The sequence below is a fragment of the Conger conger genome, chromosome 11 (assembly GCF_963514075.1).
Source record: "Conger conger chromosome 11, fConCon1.1, whole genome shotgun sequence".
Classification (NCBI taxonomy): Eukaryota; Metazoa; Chordata; class Actinopteri; order Anguilliformes; family Congridae; genus Conger; species Conger conger.
The window spans coordinates 6,713,839-6,738,348 of record NC_083770.1 but is presented as its reverse complement, the minus strand read 5'-3'; the positions used below and the strand labels follow the sequence as shown (position 1 = coordinate 6,738,348).

The 24,510-nt window shown below is 40.9% G+C and overlaps 1 protein-coding gene across 1 annotated transcript in view; it reads left to right on the top strand.

Moving 5' to 3' along the window:
- Positions 1-1,203: 1,203 nt before the first annotated feature.
- LOC133140030 (NACHT, LRR and PYD domains-containing protein 3-like) overlaps positions 1,204-24,510 on the top strand; it is a 40,320-nt gene continuing 17,013 nt past the window's right edge. The window contains exons 1-5 of the mRNA XM_061259547.1: positions 1,204-1,334; positions 2,741-4,577; positions 8,043-8,216; positions 16,757-16,930; positions 20,011-20,184. Of these exons, the coding sequence (XP_061115531.1) occupies positions 1,238-1,334; positions 2,741-4,577; positions 8,043-8,216; positions 16,757-16,930; positions 20,011-20,184 (2,456 nt within the window). The 5' untranslated portion in view covers positions 1,204-1,237. The remainder of the gene's footprint in view (positions 1,335-2,740; positions 4,578-8,042; positions 8,217-16,756; positions 16,931-20,010; positions 20,185-24,510) is intronic.

Here is a 24,510-nt window from a genome sequence, read left to right as displayed (position 1 = left end):
AACCGTCTACCAGTGCTTTATGGAGATGCTGACTTTATTTTCCAGCAGGACTTAGCACCTGCCCACACTGCCAAAAGTACCAAAACCTGGTTCAATGACCATGGGATTGCTGTGCTTGATTGGCCAGCAAACTCACCTGATCTGAACCCCATAGACAATCTATGGGGCATTGTCAAGAGAAAGATGAGAGACATGAGACCGAACAATGCAGAAGAGCTGAAGGCTGCTATTGAAACATCCTGGTCTTCCATAACACCTCAGCAGTGCCACAGGCTGATCGCATCCATGCCACGCTGCATTGAGGCAGTAATTCGTGCAAAAGGGGCCAAAACCAAGTACTGAGTACATATGCATGATTTTCAGAGGGCCGACATTTCTGTATTTAAAATCCTTTTTTGATTGATTTCATGTAATATTCTAATTTTCTGAGATTTTGAATTTGAGGTTTTCATAAGCTGTAAGCCATAATCATCAAAATTATAACAAATAAAGGCTTGAAATATCTTGCTTTGCATGTAATTTGTCTATGTAATATATTAGTTTCACCTTTAAAGTTGAGTTATTGAAATAAATGAACTTTTGCACGATATTCTAATTTTTCGAGTTTCACTTGTAATCCAGTTCTGCAGTGGTCCTGGCCCTGCGTGGCTCACAGGAAGTTCAGACTCCTTTTGCTGATCTCAAACACAGAGTAAGCCTCCAAACAGAGCCTTTTAAACCAGAAGCATTCAGTTCACCATTAGCATTTACTGAATGCATTGCACAGAGCAATTCTATTCTTAGCAAAGGAATGATTTATCATACTTCATATGTCGACAAAGCCTTCAAACAGGAACAAAAGCTGCACTTCAAATATGAGTGTTTGGCACTTCTGGGCGTTTGTTGTCTGAAATGATCTGTCCCTTTTCTGGCCATCAAAAGCATGTGACACACAAGGCAATGGTTGTGGTGCATTGAGTGTTCATTACACACTGATACAGCACACCTCTTCATGTGTTTATTTCAGTCTCTCCTGCACGCACTGGTGGAGCTGAAGAAGAATGGAAAGTTTAAACTGTTTCAGAGTCATCTGAATCAGGACTGTCCAGAATGCTTTAAGACTCTGTCTGAAGAACCTTCTGTGCTGGAGAAGTTCATAAAGATGAAGGAATCCTTCGAGTGTCATCAAAGCCATGATTACCCAGAATGCAGTGAAAGAGAGCAGGAGGATCCTGAGGTCCTGTACATTGTTGAGAAGATGCTGGAGACCTGTGGCAGTGACAGGTCTCTGAAGATCACACTCCACATCCTGAGGAACATGAAGCAGAAGGATCTCGCTGAGAGAGAGCAGCACAGTAAGTTTTTTTAAAGTTTTTTCTAAAGTAAACTTTAGTTACTGCACAAACTCAGGGCAATCAGACAGACTGTGATGTCGGGGATAGGCGGAGAGTCAGAAGCGACTTAGGGTAAATCCTTATAAGCAAACACGCTAACGCTAAATCCCGGAAGATGAAGGAACGGGGATTATTCAAATACAAATGGGGACTTCTCCCGGAACAGGGGGAGGAACAGAAAAGAACTCAGAGGAAATCTCCGAGCAAATCAGAAATAAAGCCTAAAACGGCTATAAGAAAATAAAACGACCATTAAAAAACAGGGCGAACTACCCAACCAAAATAAGCGCTTAAAGGTGAGCACTGAAAACCCCAGACCGGGGATCAAAATAAAAGTACAACCTAGAAAAAACACGAAAATAAAAAACTTGAGACGCAGCTCAGGAAAAAACACAAACCAAAATACATTTACCAGGGACAACGTCCCTCAACTACAGGCTTACACGAGCTTGAAAATAAAAGAGAAAAACAAAGAACCTTTTGGAAGGTGTCAGCAGTGTACACAACCCTTTTCTTTTAAGTGTATAAGAAACCCAAACCATCGTGTGCTTACCAGCTTTGTGTAAGAGCAATGGCTTTAAATACTCTCAGGAGGTATGCTCCCCTAGCACTAATGAGGGCCAGGTGAAAATGAGCCACTGCCCTCTGGTGGCCACAATCAGTCACTACCTCCCACAATGACACAGACTGCCCTGAGTTTGTGCAGTAACTAAAGCACTGTCCTATCAGACAGACTGCCCTGAGTTTGTCTGATGGCAGAGTGCTTTAGCTACTGCACAAACTCAGGGCAGTCTGTCTGATGGCAGAGTGCTTTAGTTACTGCACAGACTGTCCTGAGTTTGTGCAGTAACTAAAGCACTATCCCATCAGACAGACTGTCCTGAGTTTGTGCAGTAACCAAAGCACTGTCCCATCAGACAGACTGCCCTGAGTTAATATTCAGGGAAGAATAGCTTTTTAAATGACCATGTGACCTTTGAAGACGGTATTTACCACAAGCATCCACAGCATAAACCTGAGAAATTGCATGGAAAAGGACAATTGTCAGTTTTCTCATTTTTTTTTCTTATTGTACAAGTGCAACAGTATGTATTTTTTGCTATTATTTATTATAGTATTTGTGATTGATTATCACTGAGAGGTCTGTAATACTGTGAGAGAGGTGTGTGTTACACTGTTAAGGTTTATGTAACACTGTGATGTGAGTAAAATACTGTGAAAACTGACTGCATAAGCTTTTTCTTTTTAATCTGTTATTGAATGGGAAATGTTAATCTTATTTAAAACATAATTATATTATATATATATATATATATATATATATATATATATATATATATAACTACATGTATATTTCCTCTCTTCAGATGAATCCATTAAAAGAGTCCAGGAGGAACTTAAAACTCATCTGAAGAAGAAGTTTGAATACATATTTGAAGGTTTAGCAACACATGGCCACTCGACCCTCCTCAATGAGATCTATACAGAGCTCTACATCACAGAGGGGGGAAGTGGGGGGGTCAATAATGAGCACGAGGTCAGACAGATTGAGATGGCATCCAAGAGACAAACCACCCAGGAGACTCCAATCCTCTGCAATGACATCTTTAAGGCTTTACCTGGACAAGGGAAACGCATCAGAACTGTGCTTACAAAGGGCATCGCTGGCATTGGGAAAACCGTCTCTGTGCAGAAGTTCATTCTGGACTGGGCAGAAGGAAAAGCAAATCAGGACGTTGATTTCATCTTCACTCTACCTTTCCGAGATCTGAATCTGAAGAAGGAAAGAGCATTCAGTCTGATGCAACTTCTGCAGCACTACTTTCCACAACTGAAAGAGATCCAAAGTGTTGAAAGTGATGAAGTCAAAGTTGTGTTCATCTTTGATGGTCTGGATGAGTGTCGCCTTCCTCTAAATTTCCAAAGCAATGACATCTGCTGTGATATAAGAGAGTCATCATCAGTGGATGTGCTGCTGACCAACCTCATTAAGGGGAATCTGCTTCCCTCTGCTCTCCTCTGGATCACCTCCCGACCTGCAGCTACCAGTCAGATCCCTCCTGAGTGCATTCACCAGGTGACAGAGGTAAGAGGGTTCAATGAACCGCAGAAGGAGGAGTACTTCACAAAGAGAATCAGAGATCAGAGCCAGGCCACTAGAATCATCTCACACATCCAGTCATCCAGGAGTCTCAACATCATGTGTCACATACCAGTCTTCTGTTGGATTTCTGCTACAGTTCTGGAGACAATGTTGGGTAAAGTAGAGAGTGGAGATCTGCCCAAAACTCTGACTGAAATGTACACACACTTCCTGCTCATTCAGACTAATGTGAAGAATCTGAAGTATCGTGGCTCTGATGAAACAAACCCAAAGACGTCAGCATCAGATACAGAAATCATCCTGAAACTGGGGCAGCTGGCTTTTCAACAGCTGGAAAAGGGCAATCTGATATTCTATGAAGAGGACCTGAGAGACAGTGGCATTGATGTCAGTGAAGCTTCAGTGTACTCTGGGGTGTGCACAGAGATCTTTAAAGAGGAGCGTGGGTTGGATCAGGAGAAGGTATACTGCTTTGTGCATCTGAGCATTCAGGAGTATCTGGCTGCCTTGTTTGTGTTTCATTCATCTGTAAATGAGTACAGAAATGTGCTCAGAGCAGAAGAATCAAAACCTCACAGTGGCAGAGTGCAGCTGTCTGAGTTGCACAGCAGTGCAGTAGATCAGGCCTTACGGAGTAAGAATGGGCACCTGGACCTTTTCCTCCGATTCCTTCTTGGCCTTTCTCTGGACTCCATTGAGACCCTCTTAGGAGGACTACTGACACAGACAGGAAGAACATCAGGATGGACAACAAAACTCTTAAAGAGACTACAGACAGAAAGCCGATCAGGGAGCATCAAGAAAACAGTTCAGTACATTAAGGAGAAGATCAAATGCGAATCTTCCGCAGAAAGGACCATCAATCTGTTCCATTGTCTGAATGAACTAAATGACAACTCTCGAGTGGAGGAAATCCAGAATTCCTTGAGATCAGGAAAATTTTCTAATAAAGAGCTGGAACCCCACCAATGTTCAGCTCTGGCCTTTGTGTTACTGATGTCAGAGGAGATCCTGGATGAGTTTGACTTGAAGACCTACAACACATCAAAAGCAGGTCGTCAGAGATTGGTACCAGTAGTCAGGAACTGCAGGAAGGCCATGTGAGTATCATGTCTTTATTCATGTAGATGATTGACAGCATATTTTCATACTTTATAATTCTAGTCAGAATAAAGTGCAATAAAATGTTCAGGCAACTGAAAATTTGATCATGATTTCAAATGCAAAAATCCTCACTCATGTATTTTATTTAATCTAATTCATGATTATTATTTCTAAAGATAAACTGTGAAATAAAGGATGAATTTGTTGAAAGTGAAAGGCAGAGTAATCTAAAAGATCAACCTTTGTCAAAACATACAGCACAACTCATGTGTGTGATTAAGGGGGGAGGGGGAAGGGGGGATTCTAGGTTCATCCTGTAATCTCAGCAAGTTTTTATTTAGTTTCTGTGTTTTTTAAAAACTATTCTCCACACCTCTAGGGCAGCAGTAATGTTCAGTGCACGGTAACCCACCACCACACATAGGTGCTGTTGATTTGAATATTATTACATTACATTATTGGCATTTAGCAGACGCTCTCATCCAGAGCGATGTACAGTTTATTAGACTAAGCAGGAGACAATCCACCCCTGGAGCAGTGCAGAGTTAAGGGCCTTGCTCATGGGCCCAACGGTTGTGGCTACACCGGGATTAGAACCACCGACCTTGCGTGTCCCAGTCATTCATCTTAACCACTACACTACAGGCCGACTGTCACTAAGATGAACATCTTAGTGACAGTCTTCTATTACCACTAATAGAAGGCTAAGGCCACCTAAGAACAAGTAGCAGAGTGAAAGAGGAGTGAAAGAGAGGGAGATGAATATTGTTGGTATATCTAGTGCTATGTGTCTGAACTTGCAAATTAAGGCAGAATAGATCCTGGCAAGGTTTTTGCATGGATTCTGGGTGATGCAAATAGCATTTTATTTGAATGTTCAGATCAAAAATGGACAGTAAATTCAGTTTTGCAAAAAGTGCGCTCAGATGGTTTGAGTGAGTGATTAGTCTTACAGTTTATTTCAGCAGAATGAAGATTCTGTGAGAGAGGTGGGGTATGTGGCGGCCCATGAAATTTTACAGTATGGAAGATAAGGGGAAATGAGGCTGTAGTTCAGAGTTAAAAGACAGGACTGGTGAACCCAAGGATGGATGTTACGGATGATGGGTAATTTTGTTACTTTTCTACAGACTAAGTGGATCTTTCCAATTTAATGTTTTTATCAATTCAGATGCCAAGAAATTTGGCTGAGTGGATTTTTCAACCAGTTTGCGACCAATTAATTAATTCTTTCTGAGGATAGATGGACAATTCTGTGCCATGGTCCATATTGGTACTTTCACATTTAAAATGGTCGGAACACTGTTGTCACAGTTAGAAGTCCGCCAGTGAAAAACTGAAGCAGCCATGCTTCTATACAGCAAGATCAGTGCTTTTTAATGAAAATGATTTCAACGGCCAATGGATTTCACATTGTAAGGAGCACATGCCCAACAGCCCGTAGCTTTCACTGAGGATGCCAGGTGACAGTTACTGCAGTTCTTGACGCACTGAAGCAGGAGTGGTGGTGTTTAACTCCAGAAAGGGAGTGTTCCCCAAAAATGTAAGTAGTAGGCCAAAGAGAAAAAGTAGCCAGCCAGGGGGGTTCAGATGAATTCCCCTGGCCTCTTTTGTTCTGACGCATTTTGGAGGCTTCCAAATTAAATTGTTTATTCAAGCAAAGAGTTATCATTACCATATTTTCTTCTTTCTTTCTGAACAAATTTCACATTGTATGTGATGTTGGCATATTTCAACGTAAACTTAACAAAATGCTTAAGAATAAAGGCATGTATTAGGGATTAATTTAACACAAAGTATTTTACAAAGCATTAAATAAAAGTCGCTTCACTTTCATGGCATCAAAATATCAAGTATTTATTCGCCTCAGATTCAATGCAACATGTAAACGAGCGAGCAGCTTATTATGGTGATGATGTTTGTGCGTCAGATGTGCATTATGAATACTGCTCTTTTCGGGACATTTAGAATGTATATAAAAGTTTATTTGACAAGCAAAATGATGAGTTGGCGACTGGTCAGGCTTTAGCCTTCCTTGTTGCTAATGACATGAATAGTTGCAACATTGTATTGCATTTAATTCACAATTCCTGTGAGCAGTGCTCAAGCAGAGCGCTCTTTCAGCAGGCTAAAGCTATTGACATCACACCTGCACTCGACAATAACCGAGGAGCGTCTTTCTTAACTTGTCTTTATCAGGAGAGAAGCGACAAAGAATATTAATCTGGGAAAAGTTCCCTTCAATTTAGGAAAAATGAAATGGGCTATAAAAAGATGACTTTGTAGGCCTGATGCATGTATGGTAGGTTATGGTGGATGAAATATTTTAATTAAGTGGTCACTGAGTGTATTTGCGGTGTGCTAGAGGGTAGAGGCTCTTGTACCGTCACAAGCTATTGTGACATCAAATCGGTGGACTATTGCCAGCACAGTTTAAATATTTGCATTTACAAGCATTATTGTAAACCAGCAACGTACAGTTAAGGCCTATAGAGAACAGAGAACCAGACAGGTGGGAACAGGTTAGGTGGGCATCACGTAGGCCTACATTGCCCCCTGGGTACGTAACTCCCTGGGCAATGCAATTTATTTGGGGCCATTATTATTCAGACATGACCAGGATATGGAATTCGCAGAAAAGAGTAGGCCTACCGGCAGGTGATAGTTTTTTTCGTTGGATGAATCTGAGCCAAATCATGAATAACAATCACTGCTCGGAAGGATCCCGCGCGGCCATGTTATAATCACGCTAAATTATGATTTAATTAGGCCACATTGGACTGGACAAAATTATGTAGGCCTAGGTTTAGCTACTGTCATTTCAGAGTATGAGAGCTGATCAAGATTCAGTTGTGCTTCATGTAGCCTACATCATTTTCATACAGAGATTACATTGTTTAGTAACAAACAAATGACCACAACACGTTAGGATTACTATTGTGGAAAATCTGAATTTAAATGAGGGTAGGCTGGTAGCGCGTGTTCCTCCGAGCCAAGGCGAGCGAGGGACGTGCTAGCTTTCTTCGACACTCGATCATGGGCCAGGCAAGGTTGACTGACAGGCTGACCTGACCAATGCTAGCGCTTGAGGGCGGGACATTCCCAGATTCATGATTCATTCATGAAAAATTCACTACCGGCAGCTTGTGAGAACTGCCGGTCCTCCAGAAGAAGTGGCGGTACTGCAAAGACTTAAATGCAAGAGTTCCGGTACAGCGTACCGATGAGTATTGGCTCAGTTCGAGCACTGAGATGTAAAATATAACACAGAAAACCAAAAAGAAAAAAGCAAACTCCCTGTCCACTGAAAGATGTGTGTTATATTTTACATCTTACCTTAGCTGTGCCAAGCGTCCCACAACATTGCAAACTAACTCACTGCCCACTCTGAAAGATGTTATCTTTTACATCTTATCTAACCTTTTAATACTTTATTATAATATACTCATTGTTCTTTACAGACTGAACAGCTGTGCCTTAACAGTGGAGTCCTGTGATATTGTGGCCTCAGCTGTCCAGTCATCAAATTCACCCCTGAGAGATCTGGACCTCAGCAACAATAACCTGGGAGATGCAGGAGTGAAGCTTCTCTGGGCTGGACTGATGAGTCCAAACTGTAAACTACAGAGACTGGGGTGAGTAGTGTGGTGTACTGTCCACCCTTATCTAAATAGAATTAGTGATTATGGCTCTATGCAGTGAAATTATAAAAAGCTCTTGCTCTCTCAGTTTACTACTCTGTCCATCAGCATTCTTTCTTCGTCCACATTAGTCTCATCCCTCTCTTCTTACTTCTCTATCTAAAACCTCATGAGTCTTACGGTTGCCAGGTTTGTGGTTCCTGACCAGAATGTAAGGTTTCAGTGGAGTCTGTAGTATCAGGGTACGGTTGATGACTGGATTTTGGATGTCTGATTGATGTGGTAAAAGACTGACCACCAGCATAGTAAAATATTTCAGGTCTGTCACACATTGCAATCGTCATCCATCTCCACTATTCACTATATGCTATGAACTCTTATCAAATCCTTAATTTTACCCCACTCTCTGATGAAGGTGAGCTATACTCCTCACAATATAGTACATTTCCACCTACAGAACAGGACTTTTCTGCTGACTGTAAAGAGGTGCTGCAGTTAGCGGTTGGTGATTGAGCCTCATAAGGTTCAGTCACTTTTTAGATGCACAAGTAAAAAGAAAGCCAATGGGCCAGATACCAGTTCTGCACTTCTTTTAAGGTCATGTTCAGAGGAGATGACAACAGCATGGTGCCCTGTCTTTCAAAAGTCACCTGATTCACACACCATCCCCACCCTGTGGAAGAAATACATTATTATTCCTGTCCCTAAAAACCATGTCCCACAGTGTTATGTATGGGGGTATGTGTGGTTCTAGTCTCGCCCTGCAGGTGGAGCCAGGAGGTGAACCCTGCACTGATTACTAACCCGCCACACCTGCCGTAGGCTGGAGTATATAAACTCCTCCCCTTCCTCCACATGGTCACTCTCTCTTTGTCTTGGCAGCCAGCTCTGCAGCAGCAGGGCTTTCAACCGCCACCATTTTGTTTTGAGCAGTTCATGGTTCCTGTGTTACAATAAATTTAGTTCTTTTCAAAGAATGTCTTGTTTCCACTAAGTTATATTCCCTGAGCCAGGGTTGTAACAACAGTGAATAATGACTTTAGGCCTGTGGCACTAACCTCCGTTGTTATGAAATGTTTGGAGAGGATTAACCTGTTAAACAGGTGTCCCTGTTTAAAGAGGTCAAATCTTTACTTGATCCCTTTCAATTTGCTTATACAGATGCAAGGTACAGAGAAATAATTCATTTTGTCCACTATGCGAAGGAGAATGCTGCTCTCAGAACCAAGATCAGTCTGCACAGGGCCCCCTCAGGGTTGTGTTCACTCCCCGGTTTTATTCACACTAAATACAGATGAGCGGCAGCAGCCAACCTGGGAACTGTACCTAGTGCACAGGGGCAGTAGCCTAATAGTGTAGCATTCTGCGATAGACAGGTTTGTGCAGTGGTGTGACTCAAACCATCTGATTTTAAATGTGAAGTAGATGGAGGAGATGGTGTTTGACCCTACATCAGTGGGCGATCACAGGCCAGTTGTTATCCATGGCCAAGCCATCACACAGGTTTTCATTATATTTGTATAGCGTTTTTAATAGAAGACTGTCACTCAGATGCTTTTCACCATCAAAGTGGTGAGAAACTCCCCAATAGGAAATCTCAGGAGGAACTTTGCTGTTGAGGGGGAGCACATCCTCCGTCAGGGTCCAGCGTTTAACATTGATGGAGTGCTGGTAAAATAAGCGCTTAAAAGCCACAAAAACAGTCATTTTTCACATTAAAATTCCACATAAGCAGAATTATTGTCCACAATACTTTAATTTAAGGTTAAGCTGTTATTTCATAACATTCCTGTTTTGTGGAAATATATATTTTTTTGGTTGTCCTCCCTAAGGATACAAGGAGTTTTAGCCAAGACAGGAGGAATTTATGGCCAGCCAGAATAAACTGCAAAGATTTCCTGCCTTCACAAAGCAGCAGAGTGTGTTCTGATCACTTAATTCAAGGTAGAATATAGCCACATCAAATTGATTAATGCCAGTTTTGACAACTAACATTAATGTTAGTATCACGTTACTAAAGCAGGGTAACATTAGCCGGCTAGTTACTTAATGTTAGTTGACTGGCTAGCATTCGCTAATTTACGTTAATGTTAGCAGAGAGAGATCCTTATCTTAAATGAGCACACTGGCCACTCTGCTAGTAAAGTCGACTTATCATTTGGCTAAACAGCTCTGTGGCTGTAACAAATGTGTTGTAAGATTAATCAGCCACCTCAGCTACATTTATGATATCTTCCCTTCATTTCCTGGCAAACTATCATGTCCATGTCGTATGGATCTAATCCATTGCTAAGACTATATCATATCGTCTCCGTGATAGTTTATCTAAAGTGTCTTTATTTTTCATGTTGGTTGTCATTTGTGCATTTTGTCTGCATGCCTTGACGGAGGTTAGTATTCACATTGCCATCTCATGTACATCCTTTGACATCAAATATGGCTGTGGTTTGTTTTGAGTGACATCATAAAATATTATGAATCCAAGTTACCATCAGAGACAGACAGTCACTATCATTGTGAAGCGATGGAGTATTTTCAAAGTGGATTTGAGAAGAGAAAGTAGAAGAAGGAAGATGTCCAGTTTCAGGAAAGTTTGCCTAAACTGACATAAAAGGGGGCGGCCTGTAGCCTAGTGGTTAAGGTACATCAATGGGACAAGCAATGCGTTGTTGGTTTGATCGGCCGTTGGGCCCTTGAGCAAAGCCCTTAACCCTGCATTGCTCCAGGGGAGGATTGTCTCCTGCTTAGTCTAAACAACTGTACATCACTCTGGATAAGAGCATCTGCCAAATGCCATTTATGTAATGTAATGTAATTTAATGTAAAAAACAGCCAGTCTCCATGACAGAGGAGTAACAAGTAGAAGTAGCTGACGTTTAATCTCTCCCATTGAGATTAAAAATCTCATTTTCAAGAGAGACCTGGCCAAGACCGACAGCAGCACAAATAATTAAAAAAATAAATAAATAAGGATTTACCAATTACTAAGTCTACTGGTGGCCAGTGCTGGCAATGTTGCCAATGTAAAAAAGATAGGATCTAAAAAGTCAGGACCAGCAGATTTTCTTGGATCTAAGGCTTTAATGGCTTTGTGTACTTCCTGTACTGAAAAGGGGGTAAATCTGAAGGTTTGACTAATATACACAGGTTCATCAGCACAGGGTTGTGTGGAAGCAGATGAGACAGAATCAAACAGAGCGGTTGAAGATATGAAGTGCTCATTAAAACAGTTCAACATTCAGATTGGGCATGAACTGCAACTGAATCATTCATTACACACGGAGGTAAAACATGAGTTATTGTTCACAGACATTGACTTAACAGATTTCCAAAATTTTCTAGGATCATTTAGATTAGTTGTAGTAACAGACAAATACAACTCTGACTTGGCTTTTTTGAGTGCATTTGTTTCGTAGTTGTCTAAAAAAAAGCCAATCAATATCAGACCTTGATTTCCTTGCTTTTGCCCAGGCTAAATTATGTTCACGAATAAGTCTTGAGAGCTCCAGTGAAAACCAAGAGTTACCCCGCCCCTTAACTCTGTACCTGCAGAAAGGGGCGTGTCTATTCATGATTGTAATGAACACATCATAAAATCATACAATCATTTCCAGGCTGTTTCAATGTCAGGGATGAGTTCTATCATTTACATTTACATTTACATTTTAGTCATTTGGCAGACGCTTTTAATCCAAAGCGATTTACAAGTGCATAGGTTCTACCATGTCAAAGCATCACATCCAGAAACTAGCAAAATACACAGGAAATGCTGTTCTAAACATAGTTGTCATCAGAAGTGCCTTTTTTTGGGGGGAGGGGGGGGGGGTTAGACAAGGATAGGGATATCAGAAAGGAGGGGCAGGGGAAATCAGGAGGGAGGACTAAGGTAGAGTTTGAAAAGGTGGGTTTTGAGTCTGCGTCGAAATAGGGGGAGGGATTCTGCTGTTCTGACAGTGGTAGGCAAGTCATTCCACCACTGAGGAACCAGAACGGAAAACAGGCGTGAATGTGCAGCTCGACCGCCAGGTGCACGTAGAGAGGGAACCGTAAGGCGACCAGAGCTGGCAGACCGGAGTGGTCTAGCTGGGAAGTAGGGAGTGATCAGGGATTGTATGTAAGGTGGGGCAGTCCCCTTAGCAGCCTGAAATGCCAACACTAGGGCCTTGAAACGGATGCGTGCGGCAATAGGAAGCCAGTGGAGGCCAATGAGAAGCGTACTCCAATTAAAAAGAAAGAAGTCATGTAAAAAAACCCTGCTCAATAAAATGCCTCAGATTTCTCTTATGATAATGCATGTTTTTGTTTTGGGATCTTAGTATTTCTAACAGCAGCAACAGCACAGTGGTCACTTAGGTCATTGCAGATCCTCTCCAAATCCTTAAGGTTCCGAGGCTGTTGCTTGGCAACCCAAAGCTTCAGTTCTCTCCACAGATTTTCGATGGGATTTAGGTCTGGAGACTGGCTAGGCCACTCCAGGACCTTAATATGCTTCTTTTTCAGCCACTCCTTTGTTGCCTTGGCCGTATGTTTTCGGTCATTATCATGTTGGAAGACCCATCCACGACCCATTTTCAGTGCTCTCATTGAGGGAAGGAGGTTGTCGCCCAAAATTTCCTGGTACATGGCCTGGTACATTCATCCTCCCCTCGATACGGTGAAGTCATCCTGTCCTTAGCTGAGAAACACCCCCAAAGCATAAGGTTTCCACCTCCATGCTTCACAGTGGGGATGGTGTTCTTGGGGTTGTATTCAGCATTTCTCTTCCTCCAAACACGGCGAGTCGAGTTGATGCCAAATAGCTCTATTTTGGTCTCATCTGACCACATCACCTTCTCCCAAGCGTCCTCTGGATCATCCAGGTGTTCTTTGGCAAACTTCAGACGGGCCTTTACATGTGCCTTCTTCAGCAGAGGAACCTTGCGCGTGCAGTAGGATTTTAATCCTTCACGGTGTAGTGTGTTACTGATGGTTCTCTTCGTGACTGTGGTCCCAACTGCCTTCAGTTCATTAACAAGCTCCTCCTGTGTAGTACTGGGCTGATCCCTGACCTTTCTCATGATCATTGATATCCCACGAGGCGAGATCTTGGGTGGAGCCCCAGACCGAGGGAGATTGGCGGTGACTTTGTGTTTCTTCCGTTTCTAATAATTGCTCCAACAGTTGTTAACTTCTCACCAAGCTGCTTGTTTATTTTCTTGTAGCCCATCCCAGCCTTGTGCAGGTCTACAATTTTGTCCCTGATGTCCTTAGACAGCTCCTTTGTCTTGGCCATGGTGGAAACGTTGGAATCTGATTGATTGTGTGGACAGGTGTCTTTTATACAGCTACATAACGATGTAACGAGTTGACACAGGTGTTTTGGGTAATGAGTTGAGATTAGGAGTGCTTCTTAATGGAAAACTAACTGGTCTGTGGGAGCCAGAATTATTGCTGATTGGTAGGGGATCAAATACTTATTTCATGCAAAAATATGATAATAAATTTATAAAATGTATATGTTATTGTGGATTATTTTGTGATATTCTGTCTCTCAATGTTAAAATGTACCTATGATTAAAATTCTACACAGTTCCATTCTTTGTAAGCGGGCAAACCGACAAAATCAGCAAGGGATCAAATCATTATTGCTCCCACTGTAGCTCAAAGTGATATAAAATTAAAAAACCCATAAAATTTAAAGAAAAACATAATAAAAATAAGGACAGAACAATAAAAGCAGTACTGCTAGATTAAAAAGCTAGGTTTTCAGTTGCCGTTTAAAAATGTCCACTGAGCTAGCTGTTATTAATTGGCAGGGTGTTCCATAATTTAGGGGCGTAATGATTAAAAGCAGCATCCCCAATTTTTGTGAACCACGGGGAATAATTGAGGGCTCGTGAAGGGACATAAAACAATGAGCCAAACCATTCAGAGCTTTGTAGACAAGTAAAATAATCTTTAAATCATTTTTGGAAGACCAGTAAAAAGACCATTGCAATAGGCTAGCCTACTTGAAATAAAAGCATGAACTAACTTCTCTGAATCCTGACTTGATAAAAATGGCTGTGACTTGGCAATGTTTGACAAAAGCAGTCTTAGTCACCTTGTTAATGTATGAGACGGGTGCATGGGGGGTTGGACCCAAACCAGACAACAGAGATTAGACTAGTGGGCGTAGTTGAAACACAAAATCATACACGTGAAATCCAGCCAAAACCAAAGTACAGTACCGAGGGAGAAGGCAGTCTCTTAATCGGTACACCATGCAAAAAGTCCAGTAACCAGGAAAGCTGTCAGTAGTGCAGACGGACGGTAGGCAGGCTCAGGGTCGATGACGGAGCAAGAGTCAAGACCAAAGTCCACTCCGCGGGGAAAAAGCACAAAACAGCAGGCAAAGTTTGTGGTACAGGCAGGCAATGGTCAACAAAACAGAAGTCAAATAACAATGGTCAATAAAGGATAGACAATGATCATAAAGGATAGACAATAGCTTGACAAACTTCTTAACCGTGCACTGACAAACAGGAGGCAATAATTTCACAAAGACTTGACATGGAACTGAGCTTATATGCAGGTGTAGACAGGTGCAGACATGAGAGCAGCATGAGAATGGAAATCAGGTGTGGAGGATTGACAAGTTAACAAGATAATTAGTAATTGTTAATTAGTAATCATTAGTAATAAACCTATCCTGCCCTAGCGTTAGTAAATTAATAAATGACATGAACAAGAAACGTAAGGTAAACATGAACACATGGTTAGAATGTTAGTATTGCCTAATCCTGATCTAAAGTTAGTAGATTAGTAAGAAGACAAGGGAAATTGAAACAATTAGGGAAGCTTGAGTGACAGAAAGGGAGAGAGAGAGAGAAAGCATGAATGCAAGGTTTGCAGAAAGACACAAAAAAGTATATGCTAAACAATGAACAGAACAACATAACATGAAACGACATAAATCGTGACATAAATTTGCGAACTGTGACATGAATAAATTGTATAACGTGACATGGCAAGACTAAGAAATCGTAACAAGAACTAAACATGAAACATAACATGACATGAAAATGAAACGTAACAAGAAATAAAACATAAAAACGTGGCGAGACTAGACAAACATAATACGTGACATGACAATAAAATAACTAACACAAGAATTAAACATGAAACATGACGTCACAAGCATGAAACATGACAGTGTGTGGTTTAAAACTTAGATCAGTCTAAAATTACACCTCAAAGTAAGTGGAGAGAGAGAAGGAGGCAGACAAAAATAGAAGAGAAAGCACAACTGCCATGGAAGAGCGGTAAGAAACAGAAAGAGAGAAGTGATGGAGGAAATGGTGAAGAGGAGGCACAAATGAGCGAATGGTCAGAGGAGGAGAGAGTGGACTGTAGCACGTCACCGGTAGCCAACGCAGCAGCAGAAGTTTCCTTAAAGTGACATTACAGTTTGGTACAACATACATACTGGTGTTATTACAACTTCGTTCCGAGTTGTGGCACTGTATGGAAGAAGAACTTCAATAGTTATTCTCTGTATAATCAAACATTTCTAAACATGACATGAAGGGTTGAGAGCTTTCAGGATCTAGACTTGATTCTTGGCTTTCGATTACCTTTGGAGCAGGGGTGCACAGCAAGGACTGATCCACTTCAGGATTTTGTGCAACTTCTGCTTTTAATTATTGAATTAGCTAAATGATGTCTTATCTATGAACCAGGTACAACTGCAGACTGTAAGTGTATCCTAAAGATTGTACTGTGCTCAAGTACAGGAGCCCTCCAGGACCGGAGGTGTGCACTCCTGCTTTGGAGTCTGTTATTGGCGTTTTTCACCACGAAAAAACGCCATGGGTGAAGCAATAGGCTTACATCAAACAGTTATAGTTTCGGGAGGTAGATGAATGTATCTGATATATTTTATTGTTATGATGCCGATACCTTTTAAGGGCACAGTCTACAGTATTGTTGTGCATATTTATGTAGGGTGCCAATAATTCTGGAGTCCACAGGATATGAGCATGTTGTGTGTATGTCAGTCTGCCTTTAGCTGTGTTGGATTGCAATGCTGTGGGAAGTTTGTCACAGAAAACCAAAAGGAAGACTCCCTGTCCACTGAAAGATGTGTGTTATATTTTACATCTTACCTTTAGCTGTGCCAAACATCCCACAACATTGCAAACTAACTCACTGCCCACTCTGAAAGATGTTATCTTTTACATCTTACCGACATGATCGGTATCATATCGGTATTTTTAGTTAGCTAGGTAAGCAGTGTTTGGATAGTGAACTTTGGTCACTTTTGCTCTGTTGTTTGTTTCTTTGTTCAAAAAAAAAAATTATAATAATAATTGGCCCTCGTCCTAATCTTTGTTGTACAGGTAGCAGTTGAAATTGTACTTCCCTCTAGGGTCTTTCAGCGAACTTATCCCTGGTTATGGGTATGCACTTTGTTGTACGTCGCTCTGGATAAGAGCGTCTGCCAAATGCCAATAATGTAATGTAATGTAATGTAATCTTACCTAACCTTTTAATGTACTCATTCTTCATTACAGACTGAACAGCTGTGACCTAACAAAGGAGTCCTGTAAAGTTGTGGCCTCAGCTCTCCAGTCATCAAACTCACCCCTGAGAGATCTGGACCTGAGCTACAATAACCTGGGAGATGCAGGAGTGAAGCTGCTCTGTGCTGGACTGATGAGTCCAAACTGTAAACTACAGAGACTGGGGTGAGTAGTGCAGTATACTGTGTGACCTTAACTCAATAGAATTAGTGATCATGGCTCTATGCAGTGAAATGATAAAAAGCTCTTTCTCAGTTTACTACTCTGTCCATCAGCATTCTTTCTTTGTCCACATTAGTCTCATCCCTCTCTTCTTACTCCTCTATCTAAAACCTCATGAGTCTTAGGGTTGCGGTTCCTGACCAGAATGTAAGGTTTCAGTGGAGTCTGTAGTATCAGGGCACAGATGACTGGATGCTGGATGTCTGACTGATGTGGTAAAAAAACTGACCATTACATTTGGCAGATGCTGTTATCCAGAGCGACGTACAGTTGATTAGACTAAGGAGGAGACAATCCTCCCCTGGAACAATACAAGGTTAAGGGCCTCACTCAAGGGCCCAACAGCTGTGCGGATCATATTGCGGCTACACTGGGATTAGAACCACCGACCTTGTGTGTCCCAGTCATTTGCCTTAGCCACTATGCAACAAGCCGCCCTGCAGAGTAAAATGTTTCAGGTCTGTCACACATTGCAATCGTCATCCATCTCCACTATTCACTATATGCTATGAACTCTTATCAAATCCTTAATTTTACCCCACTCTCTGATGAAGGGGATCTGTACTCCTCTCAATACAGTACATTTCCACCTACAGAACAGGACTTTTCTGCTGACTGTAAACAGCTCATTCCCACCTACAGAGAAGGACTTTTCTGCTGACTGTAAACAGCTCATTCCCACCTACAAAACAGGACTTTTATGCTGACTGTAAAGAGGCGCTGCAGTTAGTGGTTGGTGATTGAGCCGGATAAGGTTCAGTCACTTTTTAGACACACAAGTAAAAAGAAAGCCAAAGGGTGCCATGCTGTTGTTATCTCCTCTGAACATGTCCTTAAAAGAAGTGCAAAAAAGTAACCTCATTCACACACCATCCCCACCCTGTGGAAGAAATGCATTATTATTCCTGTCCCTAAAAACCATGTTCCACAGTGAATAATGACTTTAGGCCTGTGGCACTAACCTCCATTGTGATGACGTGTTTGGAGAGGAATATGGTGTCCAAATCTTTACTAGATCCCTTTCAATTTGCTTCTACAGGCACAAGGTACAGACAAAAAATTAATAATGTCCTGTATGTGAAGGAGAATGCTGCTCTCAGAGCCAAGATCAGTCAGCACAGGGCCCCCTCAGGGTTGTGTTCACTCCCTGGTTTTATTCACACTAAATACAGATGAGCACCAGCAGCCAACCTGGCAACTGTGCCTAATGCACAGGGGCAGTAGCCAACTAGTGTAGCTTTCTGCGATAGACAGGTTTGTGCAATGGTGTGACTCAAACCATCTGATTTTAAATGCAAAGTAGATGGAGGAGATGGTGTTTGACCCTACATCAGTGGGTGATCACAGGCCAGTTGTTATCCATGGCCAAGCCATCACACAGATTTTCATTATATTTGTATGCAGTTTTTAACAGAAGACTGTGACTAAGATGCTTTTCATCTTAGTGACAGTCGGCCTGTAGCGTAGTGGTTAAGATGAATGACTGGGACACGCAAGGTCGGTGGTTCTAATCCACAATAAGATCCGCACAGCCGTTGGACCCTTGAACAAGGCCCTTAACCCTGCATTGCTCCAGGGGAGGATTGTCTCCTGCTTAGTCTCATCAACTGTACGTCTGCCAAATGCAAATAATGTAATGTAATGTAATGTTTTCACCGTCAAAAAGTGGTTGAGAAAAAACTCCCCAATAGGAAATCTCGGGAGGAACCTGGCTGTAGAGGGGAGCTCAAGGTGTAAAGTAACGTAGAACGGATTTAATATAAATGTGATACGAAATCTATCACAGCCAGTCGAATTGGTTTAGCAGGTTATAGTTGAGGTAATAAACTAGCTGGAAGTAGAAAGTGTCAAATGAGGGAAAGTACAGTGAGCAGCTTTAGAGAGGCAGGGTGATGCAACTTGAGCTTCAGGATTTGTCGAGGTTTGGTCATGAACCGGGGGAGGAACAAGGCTACAGCAGTCCACAGCCTTACTTTACTTACTTTCTTATTTTATTTAACAGGGACCACGATGAACCAGAGTTAGCTCTGTAGCTAATTTTCATCTGCTATCTCTGGACAGGGAAGACATTAAAATACATTACAAAGCATTTACACCACAACAATCCATTTGATGTGATTACAGTGACCAGGTAGATAAAATACTAGTTCAGTCAGGACCACTGGTGTCAAAGTTAGAATCTTTTTTATAAATCTTAGACACAATACCGTTATGTTTGGCGGTATGTCTCTGTTCTGAAAGCCCTCCCAACCATCCATACAAGCATGGATAAGACCAGGAGGGGGCAACAGCAAACCCCCAGAATTACCATACACCAACACACTGTTCGTAAGATGGACTCCGGCTGACATGGTGACTATGGGAAAGACATTCGGCTACCGGAAGAAGCCCTTCATCCAGTCAGCTCGAGGCCATTTGAACATTATGTGGGCTGTGTGTACCAACAGCTATTTAGACTTACAAAAACTAAAAATGAAACCTGGGGAAATTACTGTTTGTAATGGTGATGGCTATGCCGATGTGTACGGCTTTGGCTTAACTACCTCTTAAGCTCAAGGCCAAAAAATCAGTCCAAGCCATGGGTGAAGCTATAGGATTACTGAAATAAACTATTTGCAACATCAAACAGTTATAGTTTCGGGAGGTAGATGAATGTATCTGATATATTTTATTATTATGATACAGATACCTTTTAAGGACACAGTCTACAGTATTGTTGTGCATATTTTTGTAGGGTGCCAATAATTCTGGAGCCCACAGGATGTGAGCATGTTGTGTGTATGTCAGTCTGCCTTTAGCTGTGTTAGCTTGCAATGCTGTGGGAAGTTTGTCACAGAAAACCAAAAGGAAAAAAGCAAACTCCCTGTCCAGTGAAAGATGTGTGTTATATTTTACATCTTACCTTTAGCTGAGCCAAACATCCCACAACATTGCAAACTAACTCACTGCCCACTCTTAAATATGTTATCTTTTACATCTTACCTCAGCTTTTAATACTATAATATACTCATTCTTCTTTACAGACTGAACAGCTGTGCCTTAACAGAGGAGTCCTGTAATATTGTGGCCTCAGCTCTCCAGTCATCAAACTCACCCCTGAGGGATCTGGACCTCAGCTACAATAACCTGGGAGATGCAGGAGTGAAGCTGCTCTGTGTTGGACTGATGAGTCCAAACTGTAAACTAGAGAGACTGGGGTGAGTAGTGCAGTGTACTGTGTAACCATAACTAAATAGAATGAGTGATTATGGCTCTATGCAGTGAAATGATAAAAAGCTCTTTCTCTCAGCATTCTGACTGTATGGACATTTAACCGTACCGTAAGTTGTCAAGTCGTCTTATTTAAAGTATGAAGTTACCACAATGAACATTTCTATTTTTGAAGCCATTCTTTCTTTACTGCATTTTTTCACACCTGCCTAAAACTTTTGCACAGCATCAGGTTTTTTATTTTCAATAAACATCCAATAAAGCTAAAATTAGAAAAACCTTATGTAATTCCTGAGCTATTGAGATATTCATCACAGTTAAATCTAAAGTTTCACTGAATTTACTTAGTCCACTGAGACAAATAAGTGTGAATTTGTGCCTTTTAAATTCTTCATGAGATAATTTGTATATGTTGAAAAAGTGTCATCATACAAAGGGAAATCATTTTTTCCCTTTTCGCCTGTGGCACAGTGCTTAAGGAGAGGTACCACATACGAATAGAACACACTACCGTGCCGCCCTGATCTAGTTTTGTCTCGGTACTCCAGCGCATGTGAAATGAAAGATTTCAAGTGCTAACTGTCATCTTTAGATTGACCGTATTTGCATCCATATCAGGTGATCCGTATGAATTAGAAGCCGTTTTATGCATAGTCCCTGATTTCAGGGCACCATAACATTTGGAACAAAGGACTATACATGTGTTTCTGATTAGTCAGTGTGTTCAATCGCTTCCTTAGTGAACATATGTGTCACACTATGGAAGCATATCCGTGAATGAAAATTCCTTTTGCATTTTCATTTGAATTATGACATGGTGTTTAAGTACATGAAATGTAATTCCTGATTTGCATTTTAATTTTGGCGCACATATGTTTCCAGATACCACAGCCTACAATAGTGATGTGTGTAAATCATTCATTGTGTTGTTATTAATTTCCTTAAATCATAGAATTAAATTACAGTTCCCATAATTCTGGGGGAGAAGAAAGGGTGAGAGAAATGGAGCCGGCGTTATTATGAGAGTGCAGAAGAAACTTTCCAATAATTAATTTCCTAACCGTGAATTCAGCAACTCATGTTTGTATGACAAGTTTAGTGAGGCGGCTAGGTGTTTACTACGTTAATAAAGATGCAGAGGAGATAACACTGCTTATTTGCGAGTGACGCACACGTGACTTTTAATGGATCTCAATTGACATTATAGCTGCCCAACAAAGGAATTCAGGTTGTCCCACTCAAACCGACAGTGGTAATGTACGGATTAATTACATGTTCCTCTCCTTTTAACTTATAGTCATGAACCAAATAAACATTTCAGCAACATATAGTTTTCCAAACATATAAATATTACCAAATAAATAAATAATGGGCTTAATGGATGCCTTTATGTTGGAAGGTCCCTCGTCATAACACTTATCCTGCGATGTGTTATCTAACTGTAATATCGAATTTATATTTCGTAATATTAAAGGTGCGATGAGAAATCAAACAGCGTTGTGCTGTGTTCTCTGAGCTACGAGACGGTCAATTTAATGTTGTTCTGTTTTGTTGAAGAGCTATTGAAGTCAGAAAATCACATTCCGAACATAAAATTGGGGAAGGTTGAATAGGCTTATGGGCCAGTATCAAATAAGGTCTTACAGTTTAGAATAAAATAAATATGTAACAAAAAATGTAATTGAAATTTGAAATTAAAGCGATTTTTACCTTCATTAGAATGATAATCATTTCTAAAATTTGATTTTCAGAAAATGTATTATATATTTTAAAGTCATAAATGTCAAATGGGATAACAAATTTAGCTTTTATTACCACTAAATAACTATCAATATTGTATGTGAGATGTCAACACGTATGTAGTGCTCTGGAAATGAAACATTTAGTACTATGCATTTTATAAAAGATTACACGTCTAAAACGGTACCATATTACATTACATTATTGGCATTTGGCAGACACTCTTATCCAGAGCGACATACAGTTGATTAGACTAAGCAGGAGACAATCCTCCCCTGGAGCAATGCAGGGTTGAGGGCCTTGCTCAAGGGCCCAACGGCTGTGCGGATCTTATTGTGGCTACACCGGGATTAGAACCACTGACCTGTCCCAGTCATTTACCTTAACCACTACGCTACAGGCCACCTGTATAAGACTCATTGTCTAAATGAAGATGCAGGCATTACAGGAGGCATTTCAGAGTGGGTTATATTTGCAGATGATAACAAACTGGGAGGTTTTGCAAACAGTTTGGAATCTACCAAAATAATTCAGGAGGCTTTAAACAGAATCCAGAAGTGGGTGGAAACCTGGCAAATGAAATTCAACATGGCTAAACGCCTCTGGCTCTGCTTCAACTGTTAGCAGGTGTAGTATAGCTGCAGGTCTGAGCAATAATATTATTAATGGTTAGGAAGTTAAAACATTCTTTTGTTGACTGGTATTTTATTTTATTTACCGGTGAGTATATTAATTGTCTGTGACAGTGCTATTCGTCATGAAGCAATTCACCATTAAGTTAGTTTGGTTAGGTTGGCTAGCTTTCACAATTGGGTCAAAGCCAACAACAGTGGAGGGGAACGTTTTTGAGGAATGATGGCTAAAAGCTGCCTGAAATTGTATTTTTATAGAATGAACAAAGCTTACAGTAAACTGCTCAGAGCCAGCTATCATAGCCGCGGTAACCACTACCGCCACATTTTAAACAATGTCGTCATGGTTACTGTCCTAGGCCACAGATAAATGAGGAAGAACGCAATTTTGAATTGATTGCGGTTTTTCAATCAGCTAAGTGAAAATGTAAAAATTAATGGCCAGAATACTAATATGTCATCATATTTCAATGACTTGATTAGACTATTTACACCCCCAGCTGTGTCAATATCCACGATATACCACAGGTTTGAGTTCCATAACACTTACAATTTTACCACATTTATCTTTCAACATTTCACAAAAACAAGACAAACTTTTTTTGAATGTTTTTTTAACGGAACTTTATTTTATGTTGAATTAACTCTCCCTGAACAGTCGTTCAGTATTGCTAACGTTAGCTACTAGCAATAATGTATCCGCACTCCACTAACGTTAGCTATGCAACGCTATTGCAATAATGTATCCCCACTGCACTAACGTTAGCTAGCTTGCTACTTTACGTTACATCTGAAAACACTGACACAAAAGTAATTTGTCTTTGCTGCAGACGTTTATCTGGACACAGCCAGATAACGTGCAGTTATTGAGATGACTCATAACGACCTTGTGAGATGACAACGTTAAGTTAATTTCGGTTACAAAGTAGATAGCGGTGATCTAAACGCAGAGTAATATTAAAAGATGTGTGAACATCGTAGATATTGGCACGGCTGGAACGCAAACTGTGATCATATAAACACTGTTTCTTGTGTTTGCAGATTAAATTCATGTTCGAAATCAGATTCTCATATATAGTCTCATATATGATCATCATATGGGAAAGGTTTGGTAATTGAATCCTTGCAATAGGCTCCCAACCTATTTAGAAATTATGAATATAATTTACACAACATCCCTGTTTTTGTATGTACCGCCCAGGGATGCATAGGCAAATGGGAAATTACATATGCATCAACTGCCAAGGTGAACATTATTACAATCACCAGTGAATTTAAATGTGTGTGTGTGTGTGTGTCCATGTGTGTTTGGTTTCTCCACAGGCTGGGTTGGTGTAATCTCACAGAGGGCTGCTGTGATGTTCTGGCCTCAGTCCTGCGTTCTCCTCACTCAGAGCTGAGTGATCTGGAGCTGAGAGACAATGAGCTGCAGGATTCAGGAGTGAGAGCTCTCTCTGCTGGATTGGAGGACCCACACTGTAAACTGCAGAGACTGGGGTGAGTACAAACACAAACCCTTCAATCGGGGTTGTAAATGTAAAAAAATTTTTTTATAAAAAGTGAAATCCATGGGTGTTTTAAAAATAAATGGGGGCAATTTAAATAGTAGCATTTGAGCTTTTAAAAAAATAGTTGTAGTGACCAACTGGTGTCATGTGCAATTGGCATCAATATAAGTCAAAACTACAGGCAGAGGAGGAGGAGACTTATGAGATGGGCAATGTAATGATCACATTTGTTCTATGATGGGGATTATGTAGATGCACACACGTCCTTTACATTTTCTTTTCCAACTATAAATTACACAAGAAGAATAAGAATTCTATATTACAGTATATAGTAGGCTATAGTATTACATAATATAGTAAAATCATTATATTCTATATGAATAATTATGGCTGTGTGTTTGTCACGGAACTGACATATTCCGTGACTTTTGTG